We start from the raw sequence: 26,818 nt of genomic DNA, 5'->3' as shown, positions 1-26,818 counted from the left end.
TACTGTACTCTCCTCATTCAGACTATCTACTCTACTCTCCTCATTCAGACTATCTACTGTACTCTCCTCATTCAGACTCTATCTACTGTACTCTCCTCATTCAGACTATCTACTGTACTCTCCTCATTCAGACTATCTACTGTACTCTCCTCATTCAGACTCTATCTACTGTACTCTCCTCATTCAGACTATCTACTGTACTCTCCTCATTCAGACTATCTACTGTACTCTCCTCATTCAGACTCTATCTACTGTACTCTCCTCATTCAGACTATCTACTGTACTCTCCTCATTCAGACTCTATCTACTGTACTCTCCCCATTCAGACTCTATATACTGTACTCTCCTCATTCAGACTATCTACTGTACTCTCCTCATTCAGACTATCTACTGTACTCTCCTCATTCAGACTCTATCTACTGTACTCTGCTCATTCAGACTCTATCTACTGTACTCTCCTCATTCAGACTCTATCTACTGTACTCTCCTCATTCAGACTCTATCTACTGTACTCTCCTCATTCAGACTCTATCTACTGTACTCTCCTCATTCAGACTCTATCTACTGTACTCTCCTCATTCAGACTCTATCTACTGTACTCTCCCCATTCAGACTCTATATACTGTACTCTCCTCATTCAGACTATCTACTGTACTCTCCTCATTCAGACTATCTACTGTACTCTCCTCATTCAGACTCTATCTACTGTACTCTGCTCATTCAGACTCTATCTACTGTACTCTCCTCATTCAGACTCTATCTACTGTACTCTCCTCATTCAGACTCTATCTACTGTACTCTCCTCATTCAGACTCTATCTACTGTACTCTCCTCATTCAGACTCTATCTACTGTACTCTCCTCATTCAGTCTATCTACTGTACTCTCCTCATTCAGACTATCTACTGTACTCTCCTCATTCAGACTCTATCTACTGTACTCTCCCCATTCAGACTCTATATACTGTACTCTCCTCATTCAGACTATCTACTGTACTCTCCTCATTCAGACTCTATCTACTGTACTCTGCTCATTCAGACTCTATCTACTGTACTCTCCTCATTCAGACTCTATCTACTGTACTCTGCTCATTCAGACTCTATCTACTGTACTCTCCTCATTCAGACTATCTACTGTACTCTCCTCATTCAGACTCTATCTACTGTACTCTCCTCATTCAGACTCTATCTACTGTACTCTCCTCATTCAGACTCTATCTACTGTACTCTCCTCATTCAGACTATCTACTGTACTCTCCTCATTCAGACTATCTACTGTACTCTGCTCATTCAGACTCTATCTACTGTACTCTCCTCATTCAGACTCTATCTACTGTACTCTGCTCATTCAGACTCTATCTACTGTACTCTCCTCATTCAGACTATCTACTGTACTCTCCTCATTCAGACTCTATCTACTGTACTCTCCTCATTCAGACTCTATCTACTGTACTCTCCTCATTCAGACTATCTACTGTACTCTCCTCATTCAGACTATCTACTGTACTCTCATCATTCAGACTCTATCTACTGTACTCTCATCATTCAGACTCTATCTACTGTACTCTCCTCATTCAGACTCTATCTACTGTACTCTCCTCATTCAGACTATCTACTGTACTCTCCTCATTCAGACTCTATCTACTGTACTCTCCCCATTCAGACTCTATATACTGTACTCTCCTCATTCAGACTATCTACTGTACTCTCCTCATTCAGACTCTATCTACTGTACTCTGCTCATTCAGACTCTATCTACTGTACTCTCCTCATTCAGACTATCTACTGTACTCTCCTCATTCAGACTCTATCTACTGTACTCTGCTCATTCAGACTCTATCTACTGTACTCTCCTCATTCAGACTCTATCTACTGTACTCTCCTCATTCAGACTCTATCTACTGTACTCTCCTCATTCAGACTATCTACTGTACTCTCCTCATTCAGACTCTATCTACTGTACTCTCCTCATTCAGACTCTATCTACTGTACTCTCCTCATTCAGACTCTATCTACTGTACTCTCCTCATTCAGACTCTATCTACTGTACTCTCCTCATTCAGACTCTATCTACTGTACTCTCCCCATTCAGACTCTATATACTGTACTCTCCTCATTCAGACTATCTACTGTACTCTCCTCATTCAGACTATCTACTGTACTCTGCTCATTCAGACTCTATCTACTGTACTCTGCTCATTCAGACTCTATCTACTGTACTCTCCTCATTCAGACTATCTACTGTACTCTCCTCATTCAGACTCTATCTACTGTACTCTGCTCATTCAGACTCTATCTACTGTACTCTCCTCATTCAGACTATCTACTGTACTCTCCTCATTCAGACTCTATCTACTGTACTCTGCTCATTCAGACTCTATCTACTGTACTCTCCTCATTCAGACTCTATCTACTGTACTCTCCTCATTCAGACTCTATCTACTGTACTCTCCTCATTCAGACTATCTACTGTACTCTCCTCATTCAGACTATCTACTGTACTCTCCCCATTCAGACTCTATATACTGTACTCTCCTCATTCAGACTATCTACTGTACTCTCCTCATTCAGACTCTATCTACTGTACTCTGCTCATTCAGACTCTATCTACTGTACTCTCCTCATTCAGACTATCTACTGTACTCTCCTCATTCAGACTCTATCTACTGTACTCTCCTCATTCAGACTCTATCTACTGTACTCTCCTCATTCAGACTCTATCTACTGTACTCTCCTCATTCAGACTATCTACTGTACTCTCATAATTCAGACTCTATCTACTGTACTCTCCTCATTCAGACTATCTACTGTACTCTCCTCATTCAGACTCTATCTACTGTACTCTCCTCATTCAGACTCTATCTACTGTACTCTCCTCATTCAGACTCTATCTACTGTACTCTCCTCATTCAGACTCATTTCATCATCTTTCTGGGCTGAGGTTAAACACACACTCACTGACAGTATGAACACACACATACTTGCAGTACACACAGTCATACAAACTCTCTCTCCATCTCCACACATAATGTAGTCCTGTCTAGCGGTGCTGAAGGTTCCTGTCATGTGTGGAAGGTCATTTGAAGGGCTGTAAAGGTTGTTGTAGCTCTCTGGAGGAGCGATGAGGTGATGGCTAAGCTGAAGAGGGGTTTCTCCTCCTTTCTCCTTCTGTTTTCTCTCATCTCCTTCTCTAACACCAGGGGATCTGTTGAACTTGTGTGGGAGGGGTGGAGTGTGTGTGTGTGTGTGTGTGTGTGTGTGTGTGTGTGGTTCGTCTTTGGGGTGGGGGGGGTGATTGTAGTGCAGAAAGATAAACGTTAGACCCATGATGGAAGCAGATGTCTTGTGCCTCAGAATGGGTCTTAATGTTGAGGTGAAAATGTGCTCCGTGGCTCTGCCCAGCACCTGCTAAACCATCTCTCTCTCTCCCTTTATTTGTCTTGGTGAGCCCTCTCATTCTGTCCTGTGGGGGGATTATTTGGCCGTTGAGTTGGAATCACAGATCCATTTGTGAATCATAGTTTTCTCCCTAATGTTCTAGTGTTATCCTGTTAGGTTGAAGCACAGTGAATTCAGGAAAGTATTCAGACCCCTTCGCTTTTTCCACATTTTGTTACATTACAGCCTTATTTGAAAACGTATAAATATATTTTTTACATCATCAATCTACACACAAAACCCCATAATGACAAAGCAAAAACTTGTTTTTTTCTTCTTTAAAAAAAACAACATTTTAGCAAAACCAGAAATACCTTACATAAGTATTCAGACCCTTTACTATGAGACTCGAAATTCAGCTCCGGTGCATCCTGTTTCCATTGATCATCCTTGAGATGTTTCTACAACTTGATCAGAGTCCACCTGTGGTAAATTTAATTGATTGGACATGATTTGAAAAGGCACACACCTGTCTATATAAGGTCCCATGGTTGACAGTGCATGTAAAAGCAAAAACCTTGGTTCAGGGAGGTGACCAAGAAACCGAAAGGTCATTATGACAGAGCTCCAGAGTTCCTCTGTGGAGATGGGAGAACATTCCAGAAGGACAACCATCTCTGCAGCACTCCACCAATCAGGCCGTTATGGTAGAGTGGCCAGATGGAAGCCACTCCTCAGTAAAAGTCATGACAGCCCGCTTGGAGTTTGCCAAAAGGCACCTTAAGGACTCTCAGACTATGAGAAACAGGATTCTCTGGTCTGATGAAATCAAGATTGAACTCTTTGGCCTGAATGCCAAGCGTCACGTCTTGAGGAAATCTGGCACCATTCCTACGGTGAAGCATGGTGGTGGCAGCATCATGCTGTGGGGATGTTTTTCAGCAGCAGGGACTGAGAGACCAGTCAAGCTCGAGGTAAAGATGAACGGAGCAAAGTACAGAGAGATCCTTGATGAAAACCTGCTCCAGAACACTCAGGACCTCAGACTGGGGCGAAGGTTCACCTTCCAATAGGACAAAGACCCTAAGCACACAGCCAAGACAAAGCAGGAGTGGCTTCAGGACAAGTCTCTGAATGTCAGAAAGAAGGAAGAAGACTTGAGGCTGTAATCAATGCCAAAGGTGCTTCAACAAAGTACTGAGTAAAGGGTCTGAGTACTTATGTAAATGTGATATTTCTGGTTTTTATTTAGAATACATTTTAAAAAATCTTTCATCAGTTGTTTCTTTGTCGTTATGGGGTATTGTGATGTCATTATGGGGTATTGTGATGTCGTTAGGGGTATTGTGATGTCGTTATGGGGTATTGTGTGTATACTGATGAGGGAACAAAAACATGTCCTCCATTTTAGAATAAGGCTGTAACATCACAAAATGTGGAAAATGTCAAGGGGTCTGAATACTTTCTGAATGCACTGTATGCCACGTCTCAAAGCACTGTGAGCTCAACATGAACGTAACACCCAGTCAGGTGTAAGGTGTCACATCTCAAAGCACTGTGAGTTCAACATGAACGTAACACCCAGTCAGGTGTAAGGTGTCACATCTCAAAGCACTGTGAGCTCAACATGAACGTAACACCCAGTCAGGTGTAAGGTGCCACGTTTCAAAGCACTGTGAGCTCATGAACGTAACACCCAGTCAGGTGTAAGGTGTCACATCTCAAAGCACTGTGAGCTCAACATGAACGTAACACCCAGTCAGGTGTAAGGTGTCACATCTCAAAGCACTGTGAGCTCAACATGAACGTAACACCCAGTCAGGTGTATGGTGTCACATCTCAAAGCACTGTGAGCTCAACATGAACGTAACACCCAGTCAGGTGTAAGGTGTCACATCTAAAAGCACTGTGAGCTCAACATGAACGTAACACCCAGTCAGGTGTAAGGTGCCACGTTTCAAAGCACTGTGAGCTCAACATGAACGTAACACCCAGTCAGGTGTAAGGTGTCACATCTCAAAGCACTGTGAGCTCAACATGAACGTAACACCCAGTCAGGTGTAAGGTGCCACGTTTCAAAGCACTGTGAGCTCAACATGAACGTAAACACCCAGTCAGGTGTAAGGTGTCACATCTCAAAGCACTGTGAGCTCAACATGAACGTAACACCCAGTCAGGTGTAAATTGTCACATCTCAAAGCACTGTGAGTTCAACATGAACGTAACTCCCAGTCAGGTGTAAGGTGTCACATCTAAAAGCACTGTGAGCTCAACATGAACGTAACACCCAGTCAGGTGTAAGGTGTCACATCTCAAAGCACTGTGAGCTCAACATGAACGTAACACCCAGTCAGGTGTAAGGTGTCACATCTCAAAGCACTGTGAGCTCAACATGAACGTAACACCCAGTCAGGTGTAAATTGTCACATCTCAAAGCACTGTGAGTTCAACATGAACGTAACACCCAGTCAGGTGTAAGGTGTCACATCTCAAAGCACTGTGAGCTCATGAACGTAACACCCAGTCAGGTGTAAGGTGTCACATCTCAAAGCACTGTGAGCTCAACATGAACGTAACACCCAGTCAGGTGTAAGGTGTCACATCTCAAAGCACTGTGAGCTCAACATGAACGTAACACCCAGTCAGGTGTAAGGTGTCACATCTCATAGCACTGTGAGCTCAACATGAACTTAACACCCAGTCAGGTGTAAGGTGTCACATCTCAAAGCACTGTGAGCTCAACATGAACGTAACACCCAGTCAGGTGTAAGGTGTCACATCTCAAAGTTCATAAGACTGTTAAATAATGAACCAAATAGCTACCCAGAATATCTGCATTGACCCTTTTTACACTATTTGGACTCATCACATACACTGCTGCTACTGTTTATCTATCCATCCTGTGGCCTAGTCACTTTATTCCTACCTATATATGAATGACGTGATCGATGGCTTTGTTCATTCACATATACAGTCATTGGTCCGGGTGGACGTGTGTGTGTGTGTGCGCGTGCGTGCGTGCGTGCGTGCGTGCGTATGTGTATGTGTGTGTGTGTGTGTGTGTGTGTGTGTGTGGGAAAATGCACTCCAGTCCCAGTGCTGTGGAGCGTGACCACTGTAGAAAACAGTATGGATGATCTGTGATAAGGCCAGAACTCCATTATTCAGCTGTGTGATTGGTGTAAGTTTCTCCTATGGGATAGTGTGAGAAAACACAAGATAAACATACAGAGATAAGAGAATGAGAGAAAGGGCAATTTGCAGACATAACTGGTATTGCACCTATTGGAGACATGGAGGAGGGTGAGGGAGGGAGAGAGAGGTGGACGGAACAAGGGGGTGTGGGAATGGAGGGGCTCTCTGTGGACTGACTTGGACATGGGAACACAGAGAGGCACTAACGAAGCGTGGCCGCCCCTCACTGACTTCACAGGGCTGGGGTGGGTAGAGAGAGGGATGGAGGGGTTCAGTCCAATCTGCAGGACTGTGAGAGAAAGAGAGGTGTGTGTGTGTGTGTGTGAGAGAGGGAGATGGAAATAGGGGGTAGCAGGGCCCCTATTCAGTTCCACTTACATCAGAAACAACCAAATCACCTTGGTTTGAACAAGGGACCAATCACAGCACTTTTCCAGAAGTCAGTGTGTACAACATGTCCTTGTTCTCATTCAGCTTCTCAGATCTCAACTCTGGATGTCTATTTGCTGTGTGCTTTGGGTTACACACACACACAGACACACACACACACAGACAGACACAGACAGTTCCGTGTCCCTATAGTCCGCGGTATCAGACAGACAGTTCCGTGTCCCTATAGTCAGCGGTATCAGACAGACAGTTCCGTGTCCCTATAGTCAGCGGTATCAGACAGACACAGACAGTTCCGTGTCCCTATAGTCAGCGGTATCAGACAGACAGTTCCGTGTCCCTATAGTCGGCGGTATCAGACAGACACAGACAGTTCCGTGTCCCTATAGTCAGCGGTATCAGACAGACAGTTCCGTGTCCCTATAGTCAGCGGTATCAGACAGACACAGACAGTTCCGTGTCCCTATAGTCAGCGGTATCAGACAGACACAGACAGTTCCGTGTCCCTATAGTCAGCGGTATCAGACAGACACAGACAGTTCCGTGTCCCTATAGTCAGCGGTATCAGGGAGAACAGTCAGTCTACTCCAGTCTGTCGTTAGATTCATATTTATACATCATGACTTTACCACTCACTGTGGTTGATTTGTGTGTGCGTGTGTTTGTGTGTGACATTCAGCTATAGAATGGGCCTAATTGACCAGCCAGTTGTGTTCAGTGGGGCATATTCAGATAAATATAGATATATAACATAGAACAGATATTCTGAAAGGTCTGCGTTTTTATCAGACCCTCTACATCTTCCTCACTATCAACAACCATCCCTCCCTCTATCACGGTCTGTCTGTCCTCCTCTCTCTCTGACCATGATGCCTTGCTCTGTCATTCTCATGGAGGGACTGTGATGTGAAGCTGTGACCTCACACACCACTTCCCTTCTGACTCTATTACAGGAAGTCCCCTGGACACTACTCTCTCTGTGTGTGTGTGTGTGTGTGTGTGTGTGTGTGTGTGTGTGTGTGTGTGTGTGTGTGTGTGGAATTTTTGTGCTCAATTTGTAGTTTAATGCCAGAAATGTTATTGTGCTTGCTTTGATTAATATGTTGATATTCTTTATAATGACTAGCTAATTAGCCAAATATATATATAGTAACATATTGCTGAGGGAGGATATCTGTAGTGCAAGTTAAGGTTCATAGTACTGAACTACGACATGTAGCATTTCTCCTGTGAGTGGTGTGTTTCCCATCTAGTGGTTGGTGATTGAAACTACAGTAAACTGGCCTGTTGATTTTTGTGATTGATTCAACTTGTTTTGCAACTTGTTGAAAATCTTCTCTCTCTTTGTATCTTTTTCCCTCTTCTCTATCTCCTCACCCTCCTCTCTCTCTCCTCCCCCTCCTCTCTCTCTCTCTCTCTCTCTGTCTCTCTCTCTCTCTCTCTTCCCCCTCCTCTCTCTCTCTCTCTCTCTCTCTCTCTCCCCCCTCCTATCTCTCTCACTCTCTCTCTCCCCTCTACTCTCTCTCCTCTACTCCCTCTTCCCCCTACTCTCTCTCTCCTCTCTCTCTTTCCTCTCTCTCTCCTCCCTCTAATATCTCTCTTCTCCCTCTCTCTCTCTCTCTCTCTCTCTCTCTCTCTCTCTCTCTCTCTCTCTCTCCCTCCTCTCTCTTCTCCCTGCTCTCTGTCTCTCTCTCTCTCTCTCTCTCTTCCCCCTCCTCTCTCTCTCTCTCTCTCTCTCCCCCCTCCTATCTCTCTCACTCTCTCTCTCCCCTCTACTCTTTCTCCTCTACTCCCTCTTCCGCCTACTCTCTCTCCTCTCTCTCTTTCCTCTATCTCTCCTCCCTCTAATATCTCTCTTCTCCCTCTCTCTCTCTCTCTCTCTCTCTCTCTCTTCCCCTCCTCTCTCTCTTCTCCCTGCTCTCTCTCTTCTCCCTCTACTCCCTCTCCATCTTCCCCCCCTCTTCTCCATTCTCAGGACCCTGATGCCTTTGTTTGACCCTGACTCAGGCCTCCTCACAGTATCTGGGATGGTAAGATGTAGTTTGTTGTCTCCCTTAACAGATAGTATGAAGGCAGCTGGCCTCATTTCATCTTTTACTATTATCTTCCTCAGTAAATACATGTCTGCTTTGTTCTCTCTTCCATAGGGAGATAGTGTCATTGACTGCTTTGAGGTGTCTGCCACTGAGCCATTCCTTTCCCAAGGTAAGGACAGATCTTCAGTGGTTGTTCATTTTCCAATACTGTCCTCCTACCTCTCCCACTCCCTCTCTCACACACCCAGGTCTGTCCTGCTACCTCTCCCACTCCCTCTCTCACACACCCAGGTCTGTCCTCCTACCTCTCCCACTCCCTCTCTCACACACCCAGGTCTGTCCCCCTACCTCTCCCACTCCCTCTCTCACACACCCAGGTCTGTCCTCCTACCTCTCCCACTCCCTCTCTCACACACCCAGGTCTGTCCTCCTACCTCTCCCACTCCCTCTCTCACACACCCAGGTCTGTCCTGCTACCTCTCCCACTCCCTCTCTCACACACCCAGGTCTGTCCTGCTACCTCTCCCACTCCCTCTCTCACACACCCAGGTCTGTCCTGCTACCTCTCCCACTCCCTCTCTCACAAACCCAGGTCTGTCCCCCTACCTCTCCCACTCCCTCTCTCACAAACCCAGGTCTGTCCTCCTACCTCTCCCACTCCCTCTCTCACACACCCAGGTCTGTCCTGCTACCTCTCCCACTCCCTCTCTCACACACCCAGGTCTGTCCTCCTACCTCTCCCACTCCCTCTCTCACACACCCAGGTCTGTCCTGCTACCTCTCCCACTCCCTCTCTCACACACCCAGGTCTGTCCTCCTACCTCTCCCATTCCCTCTCTCACACACCCAGGTCTGTCCTGCTACCTCTCCCACTCCCTCTCTCACACACCCAGGTCTGTCCTCATACCTCTCCCACTCCCTCTCTCACACACCCAGGTATGTCCTGCTACCTCTCCCACTCCCTCTCTCACACACCCAGGTCTGTCCTCCTACCTCTCCCATTCCCTCTCTCACACACCCAGGTCTGTCCTCCTACCTCTCCCACTCCCTCTCTCACACACCCAGGTCTGTCCTGATACCTCTCACACACCCAGGTCTGTCCTCCTAGCCCACTCCCTCTCTCACACACCCAGGTCTGTCCTCCTACCTCTCCCACTCCCTCTCTCACACACCCAGGTCTGTCCTGCTACCTCTCCCACTCCCTCTCTCACACACCCAGGTCTGTCCTCCTACCTCTCCCATTCCCTCTCTCACACACCCAGGTCTGTCCTGCTACCTCTCCCACTCCCTCTCTCACACACCCAGGTCTGTCCTCATACCTCTCCCACTCCCTCTCTCACACACCCAGGTATGTCCTGCTACCTCTCCCACTCCCTCTCTCACACACCCAGGTCTGTCCTCCTACCTCTCCCATTCCCTCTCTCACACACCCAGGTCTGTCCTCCTACCTCTCCCACTCCCTCTCTCACACACCCAGGTCTGTCCTGATACCTCTCACACACCCAGGTCTGTCCTCCTAGCCCACTCCCTCTCTCACACACCCAGGTCTGTCCTCCTACCTCTCCCACTCCCTCTCTCACACACCCAGGTCTGTCCTCCTACCTCTCCCACTCCCTCTCTCACACACCCAGGTCTGTCCTGCTACCTCTCACACACCCAGGTCTGTCCTCCTACCTCTCCCACTCCCTCTCTCACACACCCAGGTCTGTCCTCCTACCTCTCCCACTCCCTCTCTCACACACCCAGGTCTGTCCTCCTACCTCTCCCACTCCCTCTCTCACACACCCAGGTCTGTCCTGCTACCTCTCACACACCCAGGTCTGTCCTCCTACCTCTCCCACTCCCTCTCTCACACACCCAGGTCTGTCCTCCTACCTCTCCCACTCCCTCTCTCACACACCCAGGTCTGTCCTCCTACCTCTCCCACTCCCTCTCTCACACACCCAGGTCTGTCCTCATACCTCTCCCACTCCCTCTCTCACACACCCAGGTCTGTCCTCCTACCTCTCCCACTCCCTCTCTCACACACCCAGGTCCGTCCTCCTACCTCTCCCACTCCCTCTCTCACACACCCAGGTCTGTCCCCCTACCTCTCCCACTCCCTCTCTCACACACCCAGGTCTGTCCTGCTACCTCTCACACACCCAGGTCTGTCCTGCTACCTCTCACACACCCAGGTCTGTCCTCCTACCTCTCCCACTCCCTCTCTCACACACCCAGGTCTGTCCCCCTACCTCTCCCACTCCCTCTCTCACACACCCAGGTCTGTCCCCCTACCTCTCCCACTCCCTCTCTCACACACCCAGGTCTGTCCTCCTACCTCTCCCACTCCCTCTCTCACAAACCCAGGTCTGTCCCCCTACCTCTCCCACTCCCTCTCTCACACACTCAGGTCTGTCCCCCTACCTCTCCCACTCCCTCTCTCACAAACCCAGGTCTGTCCCCCTACCTCTCCCACTCCCTCTCTCACAAACCCAGGTCTGTCCCCCTACCTCTCCCACTCCCTCTCTCACACACCCAGGTCTGTCCTCCTACCTCTCCCACTCCCTCTCTCACACACCCAGGTCTGTCCTCCTACCTCTCCCATTCCCTCTCTCACACACCCAGGTCTGTCCTCCTACCTCTCCCACTCCCTCTCTCACACACCCAGGTCTGTCCTGATACCTCTCACACACCCAGGTCTGTCCTCCTAGCCCACTCCCTCTCTCACACACCCAGGTCTGTCCTCCTACCTCTCCCACTCCCTCTCTCACACACCCAGGTCTGTCCTCCTACCTCTCCCACTCCCTCTCTCACACACCCAGGTCTGTCCTGCTACCTCTCACACACCCAGGTCTGTCCTCCTACCTCTCCCACTCCCTCTCTCACACACCCAGGTCTGTCCTCCTACCTCTCCCACTCCCTCTCTCACACACCCAGGTCTGTCCTCCTACCTCTCCCACTCCCTCTCTCACACACCCAGGTCTGTCCTCATACCTCTCCCACTCCCTCTCTCACACACCCAGGTCTGTCCTCCTACCTCTCCCACTCCCTCTCTCACACACCCAGGTCCGTCCTCCTACCTCTCCCACTCCCTCTCTCACACACCCAGGTCTGTCCCCCTACCTCTCCCACTCCCTCTCTCACACACCCAGGTCTGTCCTGCTACCTCTCACACACCCAGGTCTGTCCTGCTACCTCTCACACACCCAGGTCTGTCCTCCTACCTCTCCCACTCCCTCTCTCACACACCCAGGTCTGTCCCCCTACCTCTCCCACTCCCTCTCTCACACACCCAGGTCTGTCCCCCTACCTCTCCCACTCCCTCTCTCACACACCCAGGTCTGTCCTCCTACCTCTCCCACTCCCTCTCTCACAAACCCAGGTCTGTCCCCCTACCTCTCCCACTCCCTCTCTCACACACTCAGGTCTGTCCCCCTACCTCTCCCACTCCCTCTCTCACAAACCCAGGTCTGTCCTCCTACCTCTCCCACTCCCTCTCTCACACACCCAGGTCTGTCCTGATACCTCTCACACACCCAGGTCTGTCCTCCTAGCCCACTCCCTCTCTCACACACCCAGGTCTGTCCTCCTACCTCTCCCACTCCCTCTCTCACACACCCAGGTCTGTCCTCCTACCTCTCCCACTCCCTCTCTCACACACCCAGGTCTGTCCTGCTACCTCTCACACACCCAGGTCTGTCCTCCTACCTCTCCCACTCCCTCTCTCACACACCCAGGTCTGTCCTCCTACCTCTCCCACTCCCTCTCTCACACACCCAGGTCTGTCCTCCTACCTTTCCCACTCCCTCTCTCACACACCCAGGTCTGTCCTGCTACCTCTCACACACCCAGGTCTGTCCTCCTACCTCTCCCACTCCCTCTCTCACACACCCAGGTCTGTCCTCCTACCTCTCCCACTCCCTCTCTCACACACCCAGGTCTGTCCTCCTACCTCTCCCACTCCCTCTCTCACACACCCAGGTCTGTCCTCATACCTCTCCCACTCCCTCTCTCACACACCCAGGTCTGTCCTCCTACCTCTCCCACTCCCTCTCTCACACACCCAGGTCCGTCCTCCTACCTCTCCCACTCCCTCTCTCACACACCCAGGTCTGTCCCCCTACCTCTCCCACTCCCTCTCTCACACACCCAGGTCTGTCCTGCTACCTCTCACACACCCAGGTCTGTCCTGCTACCTCTCACACACCCAGGTCTGTCCTCCTACCTCTCCCACTCCCTCTCTCACACACCCAGGTCTGTCCCCCTACCTCTCCCACTCCCTCTCTCACACACCCAGGTCTGTCCCCCTACCTCTCCCACTCCCTCTCTCACACACCCAGGTCTGTCCTCCTACCTCTCCCACTCCCTCTCTCACAAACCCAGGTCTGTCCCCCTACCTCTCCCACTCCCTCTCTCACACACTCAGGTCTGTCCCCCTACCTCTCCCACTCCCTCTCTCACAAACCCAGGTCTGTCCCCCTACCTCTCCCACTCCCTCTCTCACAAACCCAGGTCTGTCCCCCTACCTCTCCCACTCCCTCTCTCACACACCCAGGTCTGTCCTCCTACCTCTCCCACTCCCTCTCTCACACACCCAGGTCTGTCCTCCTACCTCTCCCATTCCCTCTCTCACACACCCAGGTCTGTCCTCCTACCTCTCCCACTCCCTCTCTCACACACCCAGGTCTGTCCTGATACCTCTCACACACCCAGGTCTGTCCTCCTAGCCCACTCCCTCTCTCACACACCCAGGTCTGTCCTCCTACCTCTCCCACTCCCTCTCTCACACACCCAGGTCTGTCCTCCTACCTCTCCCACTCCCTCTCTCACACACCCAGGTCTGTCCTGCTACCTCTCACACACCCAGGTCTGTCCTCCTACCTCTCCCACTCCCTCTCTCACACACCCAGGTCTGTCCTCCTACCTCTCCCACTCCCTCTCTCACACACCCAGGTCTGTCCTCATACCTCTCCCACTCCCTCTCTCACACACCCAGGTCTGTCCTCCTACCTCTCCCACTCCCTCTCTCACACACCCAGGTCCGTCCTCCTACCTCTCCCACTCCCTCTCTCACACACCCAGGTCTGTCCCCCTACCTCTCCCACTCCCTCTCTCACACACCCAGGTCTGTCCTGCTACCTCTCACACACCCAGGTCTGTCCTGCTACCTCTCACACACCCAGGTCTGTCCTCCTACCTCTCCCACTCCCTCTCTCACACACCCAGGTCTGTCCCCCTACCTCTCCCACTCCCTCTCTCACACACCCAGGTCTGTCCCCCTACCTCTCCCACTCCCTCTCTCACACACCCAGGTCTGTCCTCCTACCTCTCCCACTTCCTCTCTCACAAACCCAGGTCTGTCCCCCTACCTCTCCCACTCCCTCTCTCACACACTCAGGTCTGTCCCCCTACCTCTCCCACTCCCTCTCTCACAAACCCAGGTCTGTCCCCCTACCTCTCCCACTCCCTCTCTCACAAACCCAGGTCTGTCCCCCTACCTCTCCCACTCCCTCTCTCACACACCCAGGTCTGTCCTGCTACCTCTCACACACCCAGGTCTGTCCTCCTACCTCTCCCACTCCCTCTCTCACAAACCCAGGTCTGTCCCCCTACCTCTCCCACTCCCTCTCTCACAAACCCAGGTCTGTCCCCCTACCTCTCCCACTCCCTCTCTCACAAACCCAGGTCTGTCCTCCTACCTCTCCCACTCCCTCTCTCACAAACCCAGGTCTGTCCCCCTACCTCTCCCACTCCCTCTCTCACAAACCCAGGTCTGTCCCCCTACCTCTCCCACTCCCTCTCTCACACACCCAGGTCTGTCCTGCTACCTCTCACAAACCCAGGTCTGTCCCCCTACCTCTCCCACTCCCTCTCTCACACACCCAGGTCTGTCCTCCTACCTCTCCCACTCCCTCTCTCACACACCCAGGTCTGTCCCCCTACCTCTCCCACTCCCTCTCTCACACACCCAGGTCTGTCCCCCTACCTCTCCCACTCCCTCTCTCACACACCCAGGTCTGTCCTGCTACCTCTCCCACTCCCTCTCTCACACACCCAGGTCTGTCCTCATACCTCTCACACTCCCTCTCTCACACACCCAGGTCTGTCCTGCTACCTCTCCCACTCCCTCTCTCACACACCCAGGTCTGTCCTCCTACCTCTCCCACTCCCTCTCTCACACACCCAGGTCTGTCCCCCTACCTCTCACACACCCAGGTCTGTCCTCCTACCTCTCCCACTCCCTCTCTCACACACCCAGGTCTGTCCTCCTACCTCTCCCACTCCCTCTCTCACACACCCAGGTCTGTCCCCCTACCTCTCCCACTCCCTCTCTCACACACCCAGGTCTGTCCTCCTACCTCTCCCACTCCCTCTCTCACACACCCAGGTCTGTCCTCATACCTCTCCCACTCCCTCTCTCACATACCCAGGTCTGTCCTCCTACCTCTCCCACTCCCTCTCTCACACACCCAGGTCTGTCCTCCTACCTCTCCCACTCCCTCTCTCACACACCCAGGTCTGTCCCCCTACCTCTCCCACTCCCTCTCTCACACACCCAGGTCTGTCCTCCTACCTCTCCCACTCCCTCTCTCACACACCCAGGTCTGTCCTCCTACCTCTCCCACTCCCTCTCTCACACACCCAGGTCTGTCCTCCTACCTCTCCCACTCCCTCTCTCACACACCCAGGTCTGTCCTCCTACCTCTCCCACTCCCTCTCTCACACACCCAGGTCTGTCCTCCTACCTCTCCCACTCCCTCTCTCACAAACCCAGGTCTGTCCTCCTACCTCTCCCACTCCCTCTCTCACACACCCAGGTCTGTCCTCCTACCTCTCCCACTCCCTCTCTCACACACCCAGGTCTGTCCTCCTACCTCTCCCACTCCCTCTCTCACACACCCAGGTCTGTCCTCCTACCTCTCCCACTCCCTCTCTCACACACCCAGGTCTGTCCTCCTACCTCTCCCACTCCCTCTCTCACACACCCAGGTCTGTCCTCTAATCTCTACTTCTTTCTCCCTCTTATTCTCTCCTCATCTCTTTCTCTCCAGTGAGCCACTGTCTGACGGACGCCCCAACGCGAGGCGTTGCCATGGTACCCAAGTTGGCATTGGATGTCCTGTCCTGTGAGGTCATGCGGGTCCTGCAGCTGACGGACAGCTTCATCGTGCCAATCAACTACCACGTGCCCCGCAAGGTCCAGTATCTCTCAGGCTACTGTAACAGCAGATCCATCTGTCATTTTGATGCCATGGCAACAGTTATTTCCCTGTACTTGTTTCTAAACTGATGGGGGGGGACTGTCTTTGTAGTCACTGAGGAAAATAAAGTTATGGAATGAGCAACCATTCAACAAGCCTTTATGTCTTCCATTTTAGAGTATGTCTGCTTTGTGTGTATCTAATTCAGTCAGGACAGGAGTTCCATGCAGACCTGTACCCAGACACCTTGGGCCGGACAGCAGCCATGTCTGCTGCAGAGTGGTGGAAAGGTGGCGAGAAACAGGTACCACCATCACTCTACACAATATAACTCTAATGTACCACCATCACTCTACACAATATAACTCTAATGTACCACCATCACTCTACACAATATAACTCTAATGTACCACCATCACTCTACACAATATAACTCTAATGTACCACCATCACTCTACACAATATAACTTGAATGTACCACCATCACTCTACACAATATAACTCTAATGTACCACCATCACTCTACACAATATAACTCTAATGTACCACCATCATTCTACACAATATAACTCTAATGTACCACCATCACTCTACACAATATAACTCTAATCTGTATTCTAACTTGGATGTACCACCATCACTCTACACAATATAACTCTAATGTACCACCATCACTCTACACAATATAACTCTAATGTACCACCATCACTCTACACAATATAACTCTAATGTACCACCATCACTCTACACAATATAACTCTAATGTACCACCATCATTCTACACAATATAACTCTAATGTACCACCATCACTCTACACAATATAACTCTAATCTGTATTCTAACTTGGATGTACCACCATCACTCTACACAATATAACTCTAATGTACCACCATCACTCTACACAATATAACTCTAATGTACCACCATCACGCTACACAATATAACTCTAATCTGTATTCTAACTTGGATGTACCACCATCACTCTACACAATATAACTCTAATGTACCACCATCACTCTACACAATATAACTATAATGTACCACCATCACTCTACACAATATAACTCTAATGTACCACCATCACTCTACACAATATAACTCTAATCTGTATTCTAACTTGGATGTACCACCATCACTCTACACAATATAACTCTAATGTACCACCATCACCCTACACAATATAACTCTAATGTACCACCATCACTCTACACAATATAACTCTAATCTGTATTCTAACTTGGATACAATGTGCATACAGTACCAATAGAAGTGCTTGGTTTTTGGCGCGGTTTGTACTTCAGGACCAAGCAATAGCCTGCTGTTCTCTTAAACATCCAATCATGGCCGTCTTCTCAGGTTGAGAAGGTCAGTGTCAACCCATCCAATCGTCAGAAGCCTAACAACGCTAAGCCAGCCAATCAGACGCCTGCTAAGAAAGAGCTGCCCAGTGGGAGGAGCAAAGAGGTCAGCATCATCCGTTCTCCTCCTCCTCTATGGGTCGTTTTCATTTCTCTTTTGGCTCCCTCCATTCCCTCATTCCCTCTGTTCCCTCCGTTCTCTCCACTCCCTCATTCCCTCCGTTCCCTCATTCCCTCTGTTCCCTCATTCCCTCCGTTCCCTCATTCCCTCCGTTCCCTCATTCCCTCCGTTCCCTCATTCCCTCTGTTCCCTCCGTTCTCTCCACTCCCTCATTCCCTCCGTTCCCTCATTCCCTCCGTTCCCTCATTCCCTCCGTTCCCTCATTCCCTCTGTTCCCTCATTCCCTCTGTTCCCTCATTCCCTCCGTTCCCTCATTCCCTCTGTTCCCTCATTCCCTCCGTTCCCTCATTCCCTCTCATTCCCTCCGTTCCCTCATTCCCTCCGTTCCCTCATTCCCTCCGTTCCCTCATTCCCTCCACTCCCTCATTCCCTCTGTTCCCTCATTCCCTCCGTTCCCTTATTCCCTCCGTTCCCTCATTCCCTCTGTTCCCTCATTCCCTCCGTTCCCTCATTTCCTCCGTTCCCTCATTCCCTCTGTTCCCTCATTCTCTCTGCTAGCAACTACCTTTTTACTGTATTTTTAATACAAATGGAATTTGGATTTTGCTTTATTTTCTCTCAAATTGTTTTCATATTATTGCATCGGGCCACACATAGAGTATTGATTGAATATCTTGGATTAACCTGTGAGTATCTAAAATCTGTAGATGAAAGTAGTCTGTAAACCTGTGAGGATCTAAAGTCTGTAGATTAAAGTATTCTGTAAACACTGTGAGTATCTAAAATCTGTAGATTAAAGTAGGCTGTAAACACTGTGAGTATCTAAAGTCTGTAGATTAAAGTAGTCTGTAAACCTGTGAGGATCTAAAGTCTGTAGATTAAAGTATTCTGTAAACCTGTGAGGATCTAATGTCTGTAGATTAAAGTATTCTGTAAACACTGTGAGTATCTAAAGTCTGTAGATTAAAGTAGTCTGTAAACCTGTGAGTATCTAAAGTCTGTAGATTAAAGTAGTCTGTAAACCTGTGAGTATCTAATGTCTGTAGATTAAAGTAGTCTGTAAACCTGTGAGTATCTAAAATCTGTAGATTAAAGTAGTCTGTAAACCTGTGAGTATCTAATGTCTGTAGATTAAAGTATTCTGTAAACCTGTGAGTATCTAATGTCTGTAAATTAGTCTGTAAAACGGTGATTATCTAATGTCTGTAGATTAAAGTAGTCTGTAAACCTGTGAGTATCTAAAGTCTGTAGATTAAAGTAGTCTGTAAACCCGTGAGTATCTAAAGTCTGTAGATTAAAGTAGTCTGTAAACCTGTGAGTATCTAAAGTCTGTAGATTAAAGTAGTCTGTAAACCTGTGAGTATCTAATGTCTGTAGATTAAAGTATTCTGTAAACACTGTGAGAATCTAAAGTCTGTAGATTAATGTAGTCTGTAAACCTGTGAGTATCTAATGTCTGTAGATTAAAGTAGTCTGTAAACCTGTGAGTATCTAAAATCTGTAGATTAAAGTAGTCTGTAAACCTGTGAGTATCTAATGTCTGTAGATTAAAGTATTCTGTAAACCTGTGAGTATCTAAAGTCTGTAGATTAAAGTAGTCTGTAAACACTGTGAGTGTCTAATGTCTGTAGATTAAAGTAGTCTGTAAACACTGTGAGTATCTAATGTCTGTAGATTAAAGTATTCTGTAAACCTGTGAGTATCTAAAGTCTGTAGATTAAAGTATTCTGTAAACCTGTGAGTATCTTTGGATAAAGACATCTGGTTTAGTGACCATATTATTAGTATTATTCCTTCTCTCTAGAAAGTATTTTATATTAATCAGACCGTATACACTATATTGGATATATACACTGGGTGATTCGGCCCTGTTGCTGATTGGCTGGTATGACAAAACATTTATTACGTTGGTAACCAATTTATTATAGCAATAAGGCACCTCTGGGATTTGTGATATATTGCCAATATACCACGGCTAAGGGCTGTATCCAGGCACTCCGCGTTGTGTTGTGCGTCAGAAAAGCCCTTAGCAGTAGTATATTGGCCATATACCACACCCCCTCGGGCCTTATTGTTTAATTATATGATTGTATATTGTATATGTATTACTGTTGTTCTTCCTCTCCAGGAGGCTCCAGTGCGAGGCTGCTCCACCTCCAGCAGTCCCCTGAGCTCCCCCAGCAGCAGTGCTGCCCCGTCCCGCTCCCCCTCCTCCACCTCTGGCCTCTCCTCAGGCTTCCTCCCCAGCCCCAGCCAGAGTGCCAAAGCCATCAGCAGCATGTTGGGTAAGGCTGTTTGGGAAACAGTAGCAGTGCTCTGTCCCACACACACACAAACACACATATACGTGAATACACACACACACCACACATACACATATACACACACCACACACACATCCTTACCCATCAGCAACATGTTGAGTAAAGCTGTTTTGGGAAACTGTAGTGGTACTACATTACCCACAATGCTCCGTGTTACATATCCGGTTATGGTATTAGGAAGTATGTTATGTAAGATTTGACAGTGTCAGTCTCAATGCTAGGTAAGGCTCTCTCTCTCATCTCTCATCTCATTTCCCTACCTTGTCATTATCTTATTATAATGTCCTGCTGACTGTTGGTTTGAGCTGTATTTACAACTGAACTGTGTGAGAGAGAGAGAGTTGGTGGTTTGGACTAATCTGAACCTGTCTGACGATCCAATCCTACACACTGCTAGCATATCAAGACAGCGCAAACAGATCTGGGACCAGGCACACTGCCAGTATCCCCTGTCTGATGTAGCCTGTTACCATTCTAAATGTGCTGTAACCAACTTGTTTGTTAACCATACAAGAGCTTCCCACAGCACATATAGTATGGGACTAGGTTACTAATAATATACCTGGGTTGTGTTCATTGGGTACTGCGTAACAAAATGTTTCGCAACAGAAAACTAAAACAAGCATTTCTTATTGGACCAGGTACATCATTGTAAATCATTTCTTCAGGTTGGTGCCTAATGAACAAGACCCAGGTTACAAATAATGTAGCTAAGGTCTAAAATCACCCTGCTCTCCTCCTCCTCCCTCTCTCTCCCTCTCTCTCCCTCTCCTCCTCCTCCCTCTCTCTCCCTCTCCCTCCCTCTCTCTCCCTCTCCTCCTCCTCCCTCTCTCTCCCTCCCTCCCTCTCCTCCTCCCTCTCTCTCCCTCTCCCTCCCTCTCCTCCTCCTCCCTCTCTCTCTCTCCCTCTCTCCCTCCCTCTCCTCCCTCTCGCTCCCTCTCCTCCTCCTCCCTCTCCCTCCCTCACTCCCTCTCTCTCCCTCTCCCTCCCTCTCCTCCTCCTCCCTCTCTCTCCCTCTCCCTCCCTCTCCTCCTCCCCCAGGTCCCAGCAGTAAGTTTCGTCACCTGCAGGGTGCGGTGCTTCACAGAGACACCCACTTCACCAACCTGAAGGGGCTCAACCTCACCACGCCCGGGGAGTGTGATGGCTTCTGTGCCAACCGCCATCGCGTGGCCGTGCCCCTCGCCACCGCCGGGGGTCAGATCGCCATCTTTGAGGTACTTCCCCACTTAGAAAATGGAAGATAATGTGTCTTAATCCAAAATATTGTAGTATTCTTTTAGTTATTTTTATCTGTATCTTTTTTAAGTGAGCCCTGGCCAAGAAAGCAGAGTTCTGCTAAAGTGAGGGTGTTTTATGGCTGTGTCTTATTAGTTGGAGGGGAGTAGACAACACATGAAATAATATGCAGCCGCTACAGCATTACATTACAGTAGAATGTCATCAGATAATAGGAATGAATAGTGGAAATAGTCATTTAGGATTTCTGCCACCATATTAGACCAAAGATGTGGCTTTATTGGTTCACACATTAAAGAAAGAGGGATGTATCTCACTGCCCCCCTCCTCAGTTGTCTCAGGCTGGGAAGCTAGCGGACACGGGCCTGCCCACCATCCAGAACTCTGTCAACGTGGCTGACTTCTCCTGGGACCCCTTCAACAGTCACAGGCTGGTGGTGGCAGGCGACGATGCTAAGATCCGTGTGTGGCAGGTGCCTGAGGGGGGTCTGACAGAGACCCTGACTGAGCCAGAGACCATCCTGCAGGGTAAGACACACTCCACAGGGGCCTGGAGACCAATTAAGTTCAAGTAAAGTAGATTTCAATTGAATGAAGTTAGACTCCGAGCTGGGGCTTTTGGGGTCCAATGTGAAATATCTGATATGTAGATGTGTGAGTGAAGCCACATATGTATCAGTACTCTATCCTTCATTCAATGAGTGACAGAAATGAAATGAACAGGATACCGGTATGCAATTTGCTACAGTGTGTCTTATTATCCTTATATATAGCCTTATACTGTGTGACTACTGAATCTATCAATAGAAATAAATCATATCTTGATAGAATGTGAGTGAGTGACAGGGGTTTTGACCAATCACAGGCCACACTGAGAAGATCTACTCAGTCAAGTTCCACCCCCTGGCGTCGGGCCTGCTGGCATCCTCCTCCTACGACCAGACGGTGCGCCTGTGGAACCTGGAGTCTGGGGACGAGGTCAAAGCGCTCCGGGGACACCAGGATCAGGTGACGGAGGAGGAGGGAAAGGGGCGGGACATAAGGAATATTGGTATTGGCAGGGGGTGGAACCACTGGTTTTGTTAGAGAATAGGGACGTGGTAAAATGTATCTGGGATAATAATAATGATTGATGGATGGATATTGATTGATTGATCCTACCTACAGTATGTACAAGGAACGTGCTTGTCTCCTTCGCTTCATTTCAACTTTTCACTCGTTCCTTTCTCTGTACCCTCTCCTGCCTGGTGTGCATATAGATATTTGGGATGGCGTGGAGTCCAGATGGTAAACTCCTGGCCACGGTGTGTAAGGATGGGAAACTGCGCATCTACGACCCTCGCAAGTCTGCTGACCCAGTACAGGTGTGTGTACAGGAGACCTGAGGAGTTGTTGACCTTTTTGTTTGGAGTATTTCCATATATCTCTCCTTCTCTCTCTCTCTGCAGGAGGGTGCAGGTCCTGAGGGCCACAGAGGGGCTCGAGTGGTGTGGGTGTGTGATGGAAAATACCTGATGGTGTCAGGATTCGACAGGTGAATATTTCTCTGTACTTCTGTTTGGTAGTTGAGCTTCAATTTGTGCTTACCAATCCATTTACCTTCATTTAATTCATTCAGTTCATTGTGTGTGTGTGACCATTCAGTTCATCGTGTGTGTGTGACCATTCAGTTCATCGTGTGTGTGACCATTCAGTTCATCGTGTGTGTGTGACCATTCAGTTCATCGTGTGTGTGTGACCATTCAGTTCATCGTGTGTGTGTGACCATTCAGTTCATCGTGTGTGTGTGACCATTCAGTTCATCGTGTGTGTATGACCATTCAGTCTGACATGTAGTTCACCCATAATCTTGGTTCACACAAAAAACTGCACCAATGGCTTTATGGTCCTGTTGAACAAGAGGAAAACAACCCCTCTGACCCGAGACCTCATTGAGGATGTCACCACAGTTCACCTCACCTTTGACACCCGATGTGTTTCCCCCTTCTGCAGTCGCAGTGAGAGAACCCTGTACCTGCACTCCGTTGAGTCCCTGTCCTCCGGGGCCATCGCCAGCGCCCCCACCGACGTCTCACCCTCCACCCTCATTCCCTTCTACGACCCCGACACCAGCGTCGTCATCCTCACCGGAAAGGTAAACGACAACAAACAAACAAATAAACAGAGCATGTCTTTTGGATAGAAGAAAATAGAGCCCATAGTGACTCTTGTTACAGACTCTTGTGCTTCATGATAATAATGCCTGCCTAGCCTGGTTCCCGATCTGTTTGTGCTGTCTTGCCAACTCCTATGTCTAGTAGACAACAAAAAACTATCTGGGTCCGGGCTAATGTTGGTGGTGGTGGATTGGTAGATCCATACTGACTCCCCATACCCAGACTTTGACACGAGTAAACCTATACAGCCATTGTTGTTGTTGTTGTTTACATTTACCAGGGTGACACACGAGTGTACATCTTTGAGATAGTGCCAGAAGCTCCCTATTTCCTGGAATGTGCCAGCTTCAACTCCTCAGAGCCCCACAAGGTATAGACTTTATGTTAACAGCATTTACATCCCTGCTTTTCCCATTTCCTATATCCTGCTCCTTCTTATTACATGTTTTGTAGTCAATAGATAAAAACATTTCCCTGAATTTGTGACTTGTATAAAATGTCTGTTTGACTGACTGACTGACTAATTGATGATCTGTCAATCAATTACGCAGGCACCTGTAGACCTGTAGAATCTCTCTGCATGAACTTCCTGTTTCCTGTGTTTAGGGCTTGGCCTTCCTGCCGAAGACTGAGTGTGTGGTGCAAGAGGTCGAGGTGGCCAGGGGTCTGAGGCTCAGTAAGACCTCCATAGAGCCAGTGGCCTTCAGAGTCCCCCGCGTCAGAGTGAGTTATGGCTGAACGCTGCCATCTAGTGTATATATGGGGGAAATAGGAAAAACCTGCAGTTATTTGATGACTTTTCAGACCAGGGCCTCAAAGAACTACCAGTAAAAAGGGTCTGCTATGTGAACCCCTGTTTGTACTTAGTCTGTGGAGTTTGAGCTGTTTGAGTTCTGAACTAATCCTGTCGTGTCTCGTCTCCCTCCTTCCTTCTCTCCGTCCGTCCACAGAAAGAGTTCTTTCAGGATGATGTGTACCCAGACACAGCAGTGTGGTGGGAGTCTTCTCTGACAGCCTCAGCCTGGCTGGCTGGTTCTGATGGGAAGCACCAGTCCATCAGCCTCAAGCCCAAAGACATGACCCCAGGTAGGGGCTAACCTCAGCTCTGCTCCACCCAGGCACATATAGTACAAACAGTGGACTGAAGTCAACAGCATTACTGTTAGATCCACCTTTTGAATCTCAGATGAGAAGCCGAGCAGATACAGTTTATAAGGGGCGACCTATCCACTCTTTCATGGGCCAAGTCCTGGGTTTGACAAGAGTATCTGCCTTGTGCTTTGACATGATGGTGACACTAGCTAAATCTATTCTGACAGCCAATCGTCAATCAACTCAATGTGAGGCAGAGATCTTCTATAACGTAGAATTGCCGATACAGGCTTTGAGCGAAGTCTTGTGGATCGGTGTACCTGGAATGACACACATGCACAGTGGCAAGAGAAAGTATGTGAACCCTTTGGAATTACCTGCATTTCTGCAGAAATTGGTCATCAAATGTGATCTGATCTTCATCTAAGTCAAAACAATAGACAAACACAATGTGCTTAAACTAATAACACAAATTATTGTATTTGTCTTGTCTATATTGAATACATAATTTAAACATTCACAATGTAGGTTATAAACAGTATGTGAACCCCTAGGCTAATGACTTCTCCAAAAGCTAATTGGAGTCAGGAGTCAACTAACCTGGAGTCCAATCAATGAGACGAGATTGCCCTATAAAAACACTCACAAAATGTGAGTTTGCTATTCACAAGAAGCATTGCCTGATGTGAACCATGCTTTGAACAAAAGAGATCTCAGAAGACCTAAGATTAAGAATGGTTGAATTGCATAAAGCTGGAAAGGGTTACAAAAGTATCTCTAAAAGCCTTGATGTTCATCAGTCCACGGTAAGACATATTGTCAAAAATTGAGAAATTCAGCACTGTTGCTACTCTCTCTAGGAGTGGCCGTCCTGCAAAGATGACTGCAAGAGCACAGCGCAGAATGCTCAGTGAGGTTAAGAAGAATCCTAGAGTGTCAGCTAAAGACTTACAGAAATATCTGGAACATGTTAACATCTCTGTTGACCAGTCTAAGATACGTAAAACACTAAACAAGAATGGTGTTCATGGGAGGACACCACGGAAGAAGCCACTGCTGTCCAAAAAAACATTTGCTGCACGTCTGAAGTTTGCAAAAGTGCACCTGGATGTTCCACAACGCTGCTGGCAAAATATTCTGTGGACAGATGAACTACAGTTGAGTTGTTTGGAAGGAACACACAACACTCACTATGTGTGGAGATAAAAAGGCACAGCACACCAACGTCAAAACCTCATCCTAAGTGTAAAGTATGGTGGAGGGAGAATCATGGTTTGGGGCTGCTTTGCTGCCTCAGGGCCTGGACAGCTTGCTATCATTGATGGAAAAATGAATTCCCAAGAATTCAAGACATTTTGCAGGAGAATGTAAGGCTATCTGTCTGCCAATTGAAGCTCAACAGAAGTTGGGTGATGCAACAGGACAATGACCCAAAGCACAGAAGTAAATCAACAGCAGAATGGCTTCAACAGAAGAAAATGCACCTTCTGGAGTGGCCTAGTCAGAGTCCTGACCTAAACCCAACTTGAGATGCTGTGGCATGACCTCGAGAGCAGTTCACACCAGACATCCCAAGAATATTGCTAAACTGAAACAGTTTTGTAAAGATGCCATTCTAACACAACCCTGTATATACACAGTGGCCCTCTGCCATTCTAATACAACCCTGTATATACACAGTGGCCCTCTGCCATTCTAACACAACCCTGTATATACACAGTGGCCCTCTGCCATTCTAACACAACCCTGTATATACACAGTGGCCCTCTGCCATTCTAACACAACCCTGTATATACACAGTGGCCCTCTGTCATTCTAACACAACCCAGTATATACACAGTGGCCCACTGCTATTCTAACACAACCCTGTATATACACAGTGGCCCACTGCTATTCTAACACACCCCTGTATATACACAGTGGCCCACTGCTATTCTAACACAACCCAGTATATACACAGTGGCCCACTGCCATTCTAACACAACCCTGTATATACACAGTGGCCCTCTGTCATTCTAACACAACCCAGTATATACACAGTGGCCCACTGCCATTCCAACACAACCCAGTATATACACAGTGGCCCACTGCTATTCTAACACACCCCTGTATATACACAGTGGCCCACTGCCATTCTGCCATTCTAACACAACCCTGTATATACACAGTGGCCCACTGCTATTCTAACACAACCCTGTATATACACAGTGGCCCACTGCCATTCTGCCATTCTAACACAACCCTGTATATACACAGTGGCCCACTGCTATTCTAACACAACCCTGTATATACACAGTGGCCCACTGCCATTCTGCCATTCTAACACAACCCTGTATATACACAGTG

At 48.5% G+C, this 26,818-nt stretch overlaps 2 protein-coding genes across 3 annotated transcripts in view; one reads left to right on the top strand and one right to left on the bottom strand.

Annotated features, from left to right (window-relative positions):
- vasnb (vasorin b) overlaps window positions 1-26,818 on the bottom strand; it is a 438,263-nt gene that overhangs the window by 91,621 nt on the left and 319,824 nt on the right. The gene's annotated exons all lie outside the window — the stretch shown is intronic.
- The window catches only part of coro7 (coronin 7), a 270,650-nt gene that overhangs the window by 240,037 nt on the left and 3,795 nt on the right, over window positions 1-26,818 (top strand). For both annotated transcript variants that reach the window (XM_090197319.1, XM_090197320.1), the window contains 15 exons: window positions 8,937-8,991; window positions 9,109-9,166; window positions 16,032-16,177; window positions 16,390-16,485; window positions 17,539-17,646; window positions 19,790-19,946; window positions 21,027-21,202; window positions 21,557-21,752; window positions 22,090-22,232; window positions 22,484-22,588; window positions 22,673-22,758; window positions 23,217-23,358; window positions 23,661-23,750; window positions 23,987-24,103; window positions 24,331-24,466. In XM_090197319.1, coding sequence (XP_090053445.1) covers window positions 8,937-8,991; window positions 9,109-9,166; window positions 16,032-16,177; window positions 16,390-16,485; window positions 17,539-17,646; window positions 19,790-19,946; window positions 21,027-21,202; window positions 21,557-21,752; window positions 22,090-22,232; window positions 22,484-22,588; window positions 22,673-22,758; window positions 23,217-23,358; window positions 23,661-23,750; window positions 23,987-24,103; window positions 24,331-24,466 — 1,811 coding nt within the window. The remainder of the gene's footprint in view (window positions 1-8,936; window positions 8,992-9,108; window positions 9,167-16,031; window positions 16,178-16,389; window positions 16,486-17,538; window positions 17,647-19,789; window positions 19,947-21,026; window positions 21,203-21,556; window positions 21,753-22,089; window positions 22,233-22,483; window positions 22,589-22,672; window positions 22,759-23,216; window positions 23,359-23,660; window positions 23,751-23,986; window positions 24,104-24,330; window positions 24,467-26,818) is intronic.

Source organism: Oncorhynchus mykiss, chromosome 13 (genome assembly GCF_057628025.1).
Source record: "Oncorhynchus mykiss isolate SJ-2025 chromosome 13, ASM5762802v1, whole genome shotgun sequence".
In the NCBI taxonomy this organism is placed as follows: Eukaryota; Metazoa; Chordata; class Actinopteri; order Salmoniformes; family Salmonidae; genus Oncorhynchus; species Oncorhynchus mykiss.
Note: the sequence above shows the minus strand (reverse complement) of the source record. Positions and strands in the feature narration are given on the sequence as shown.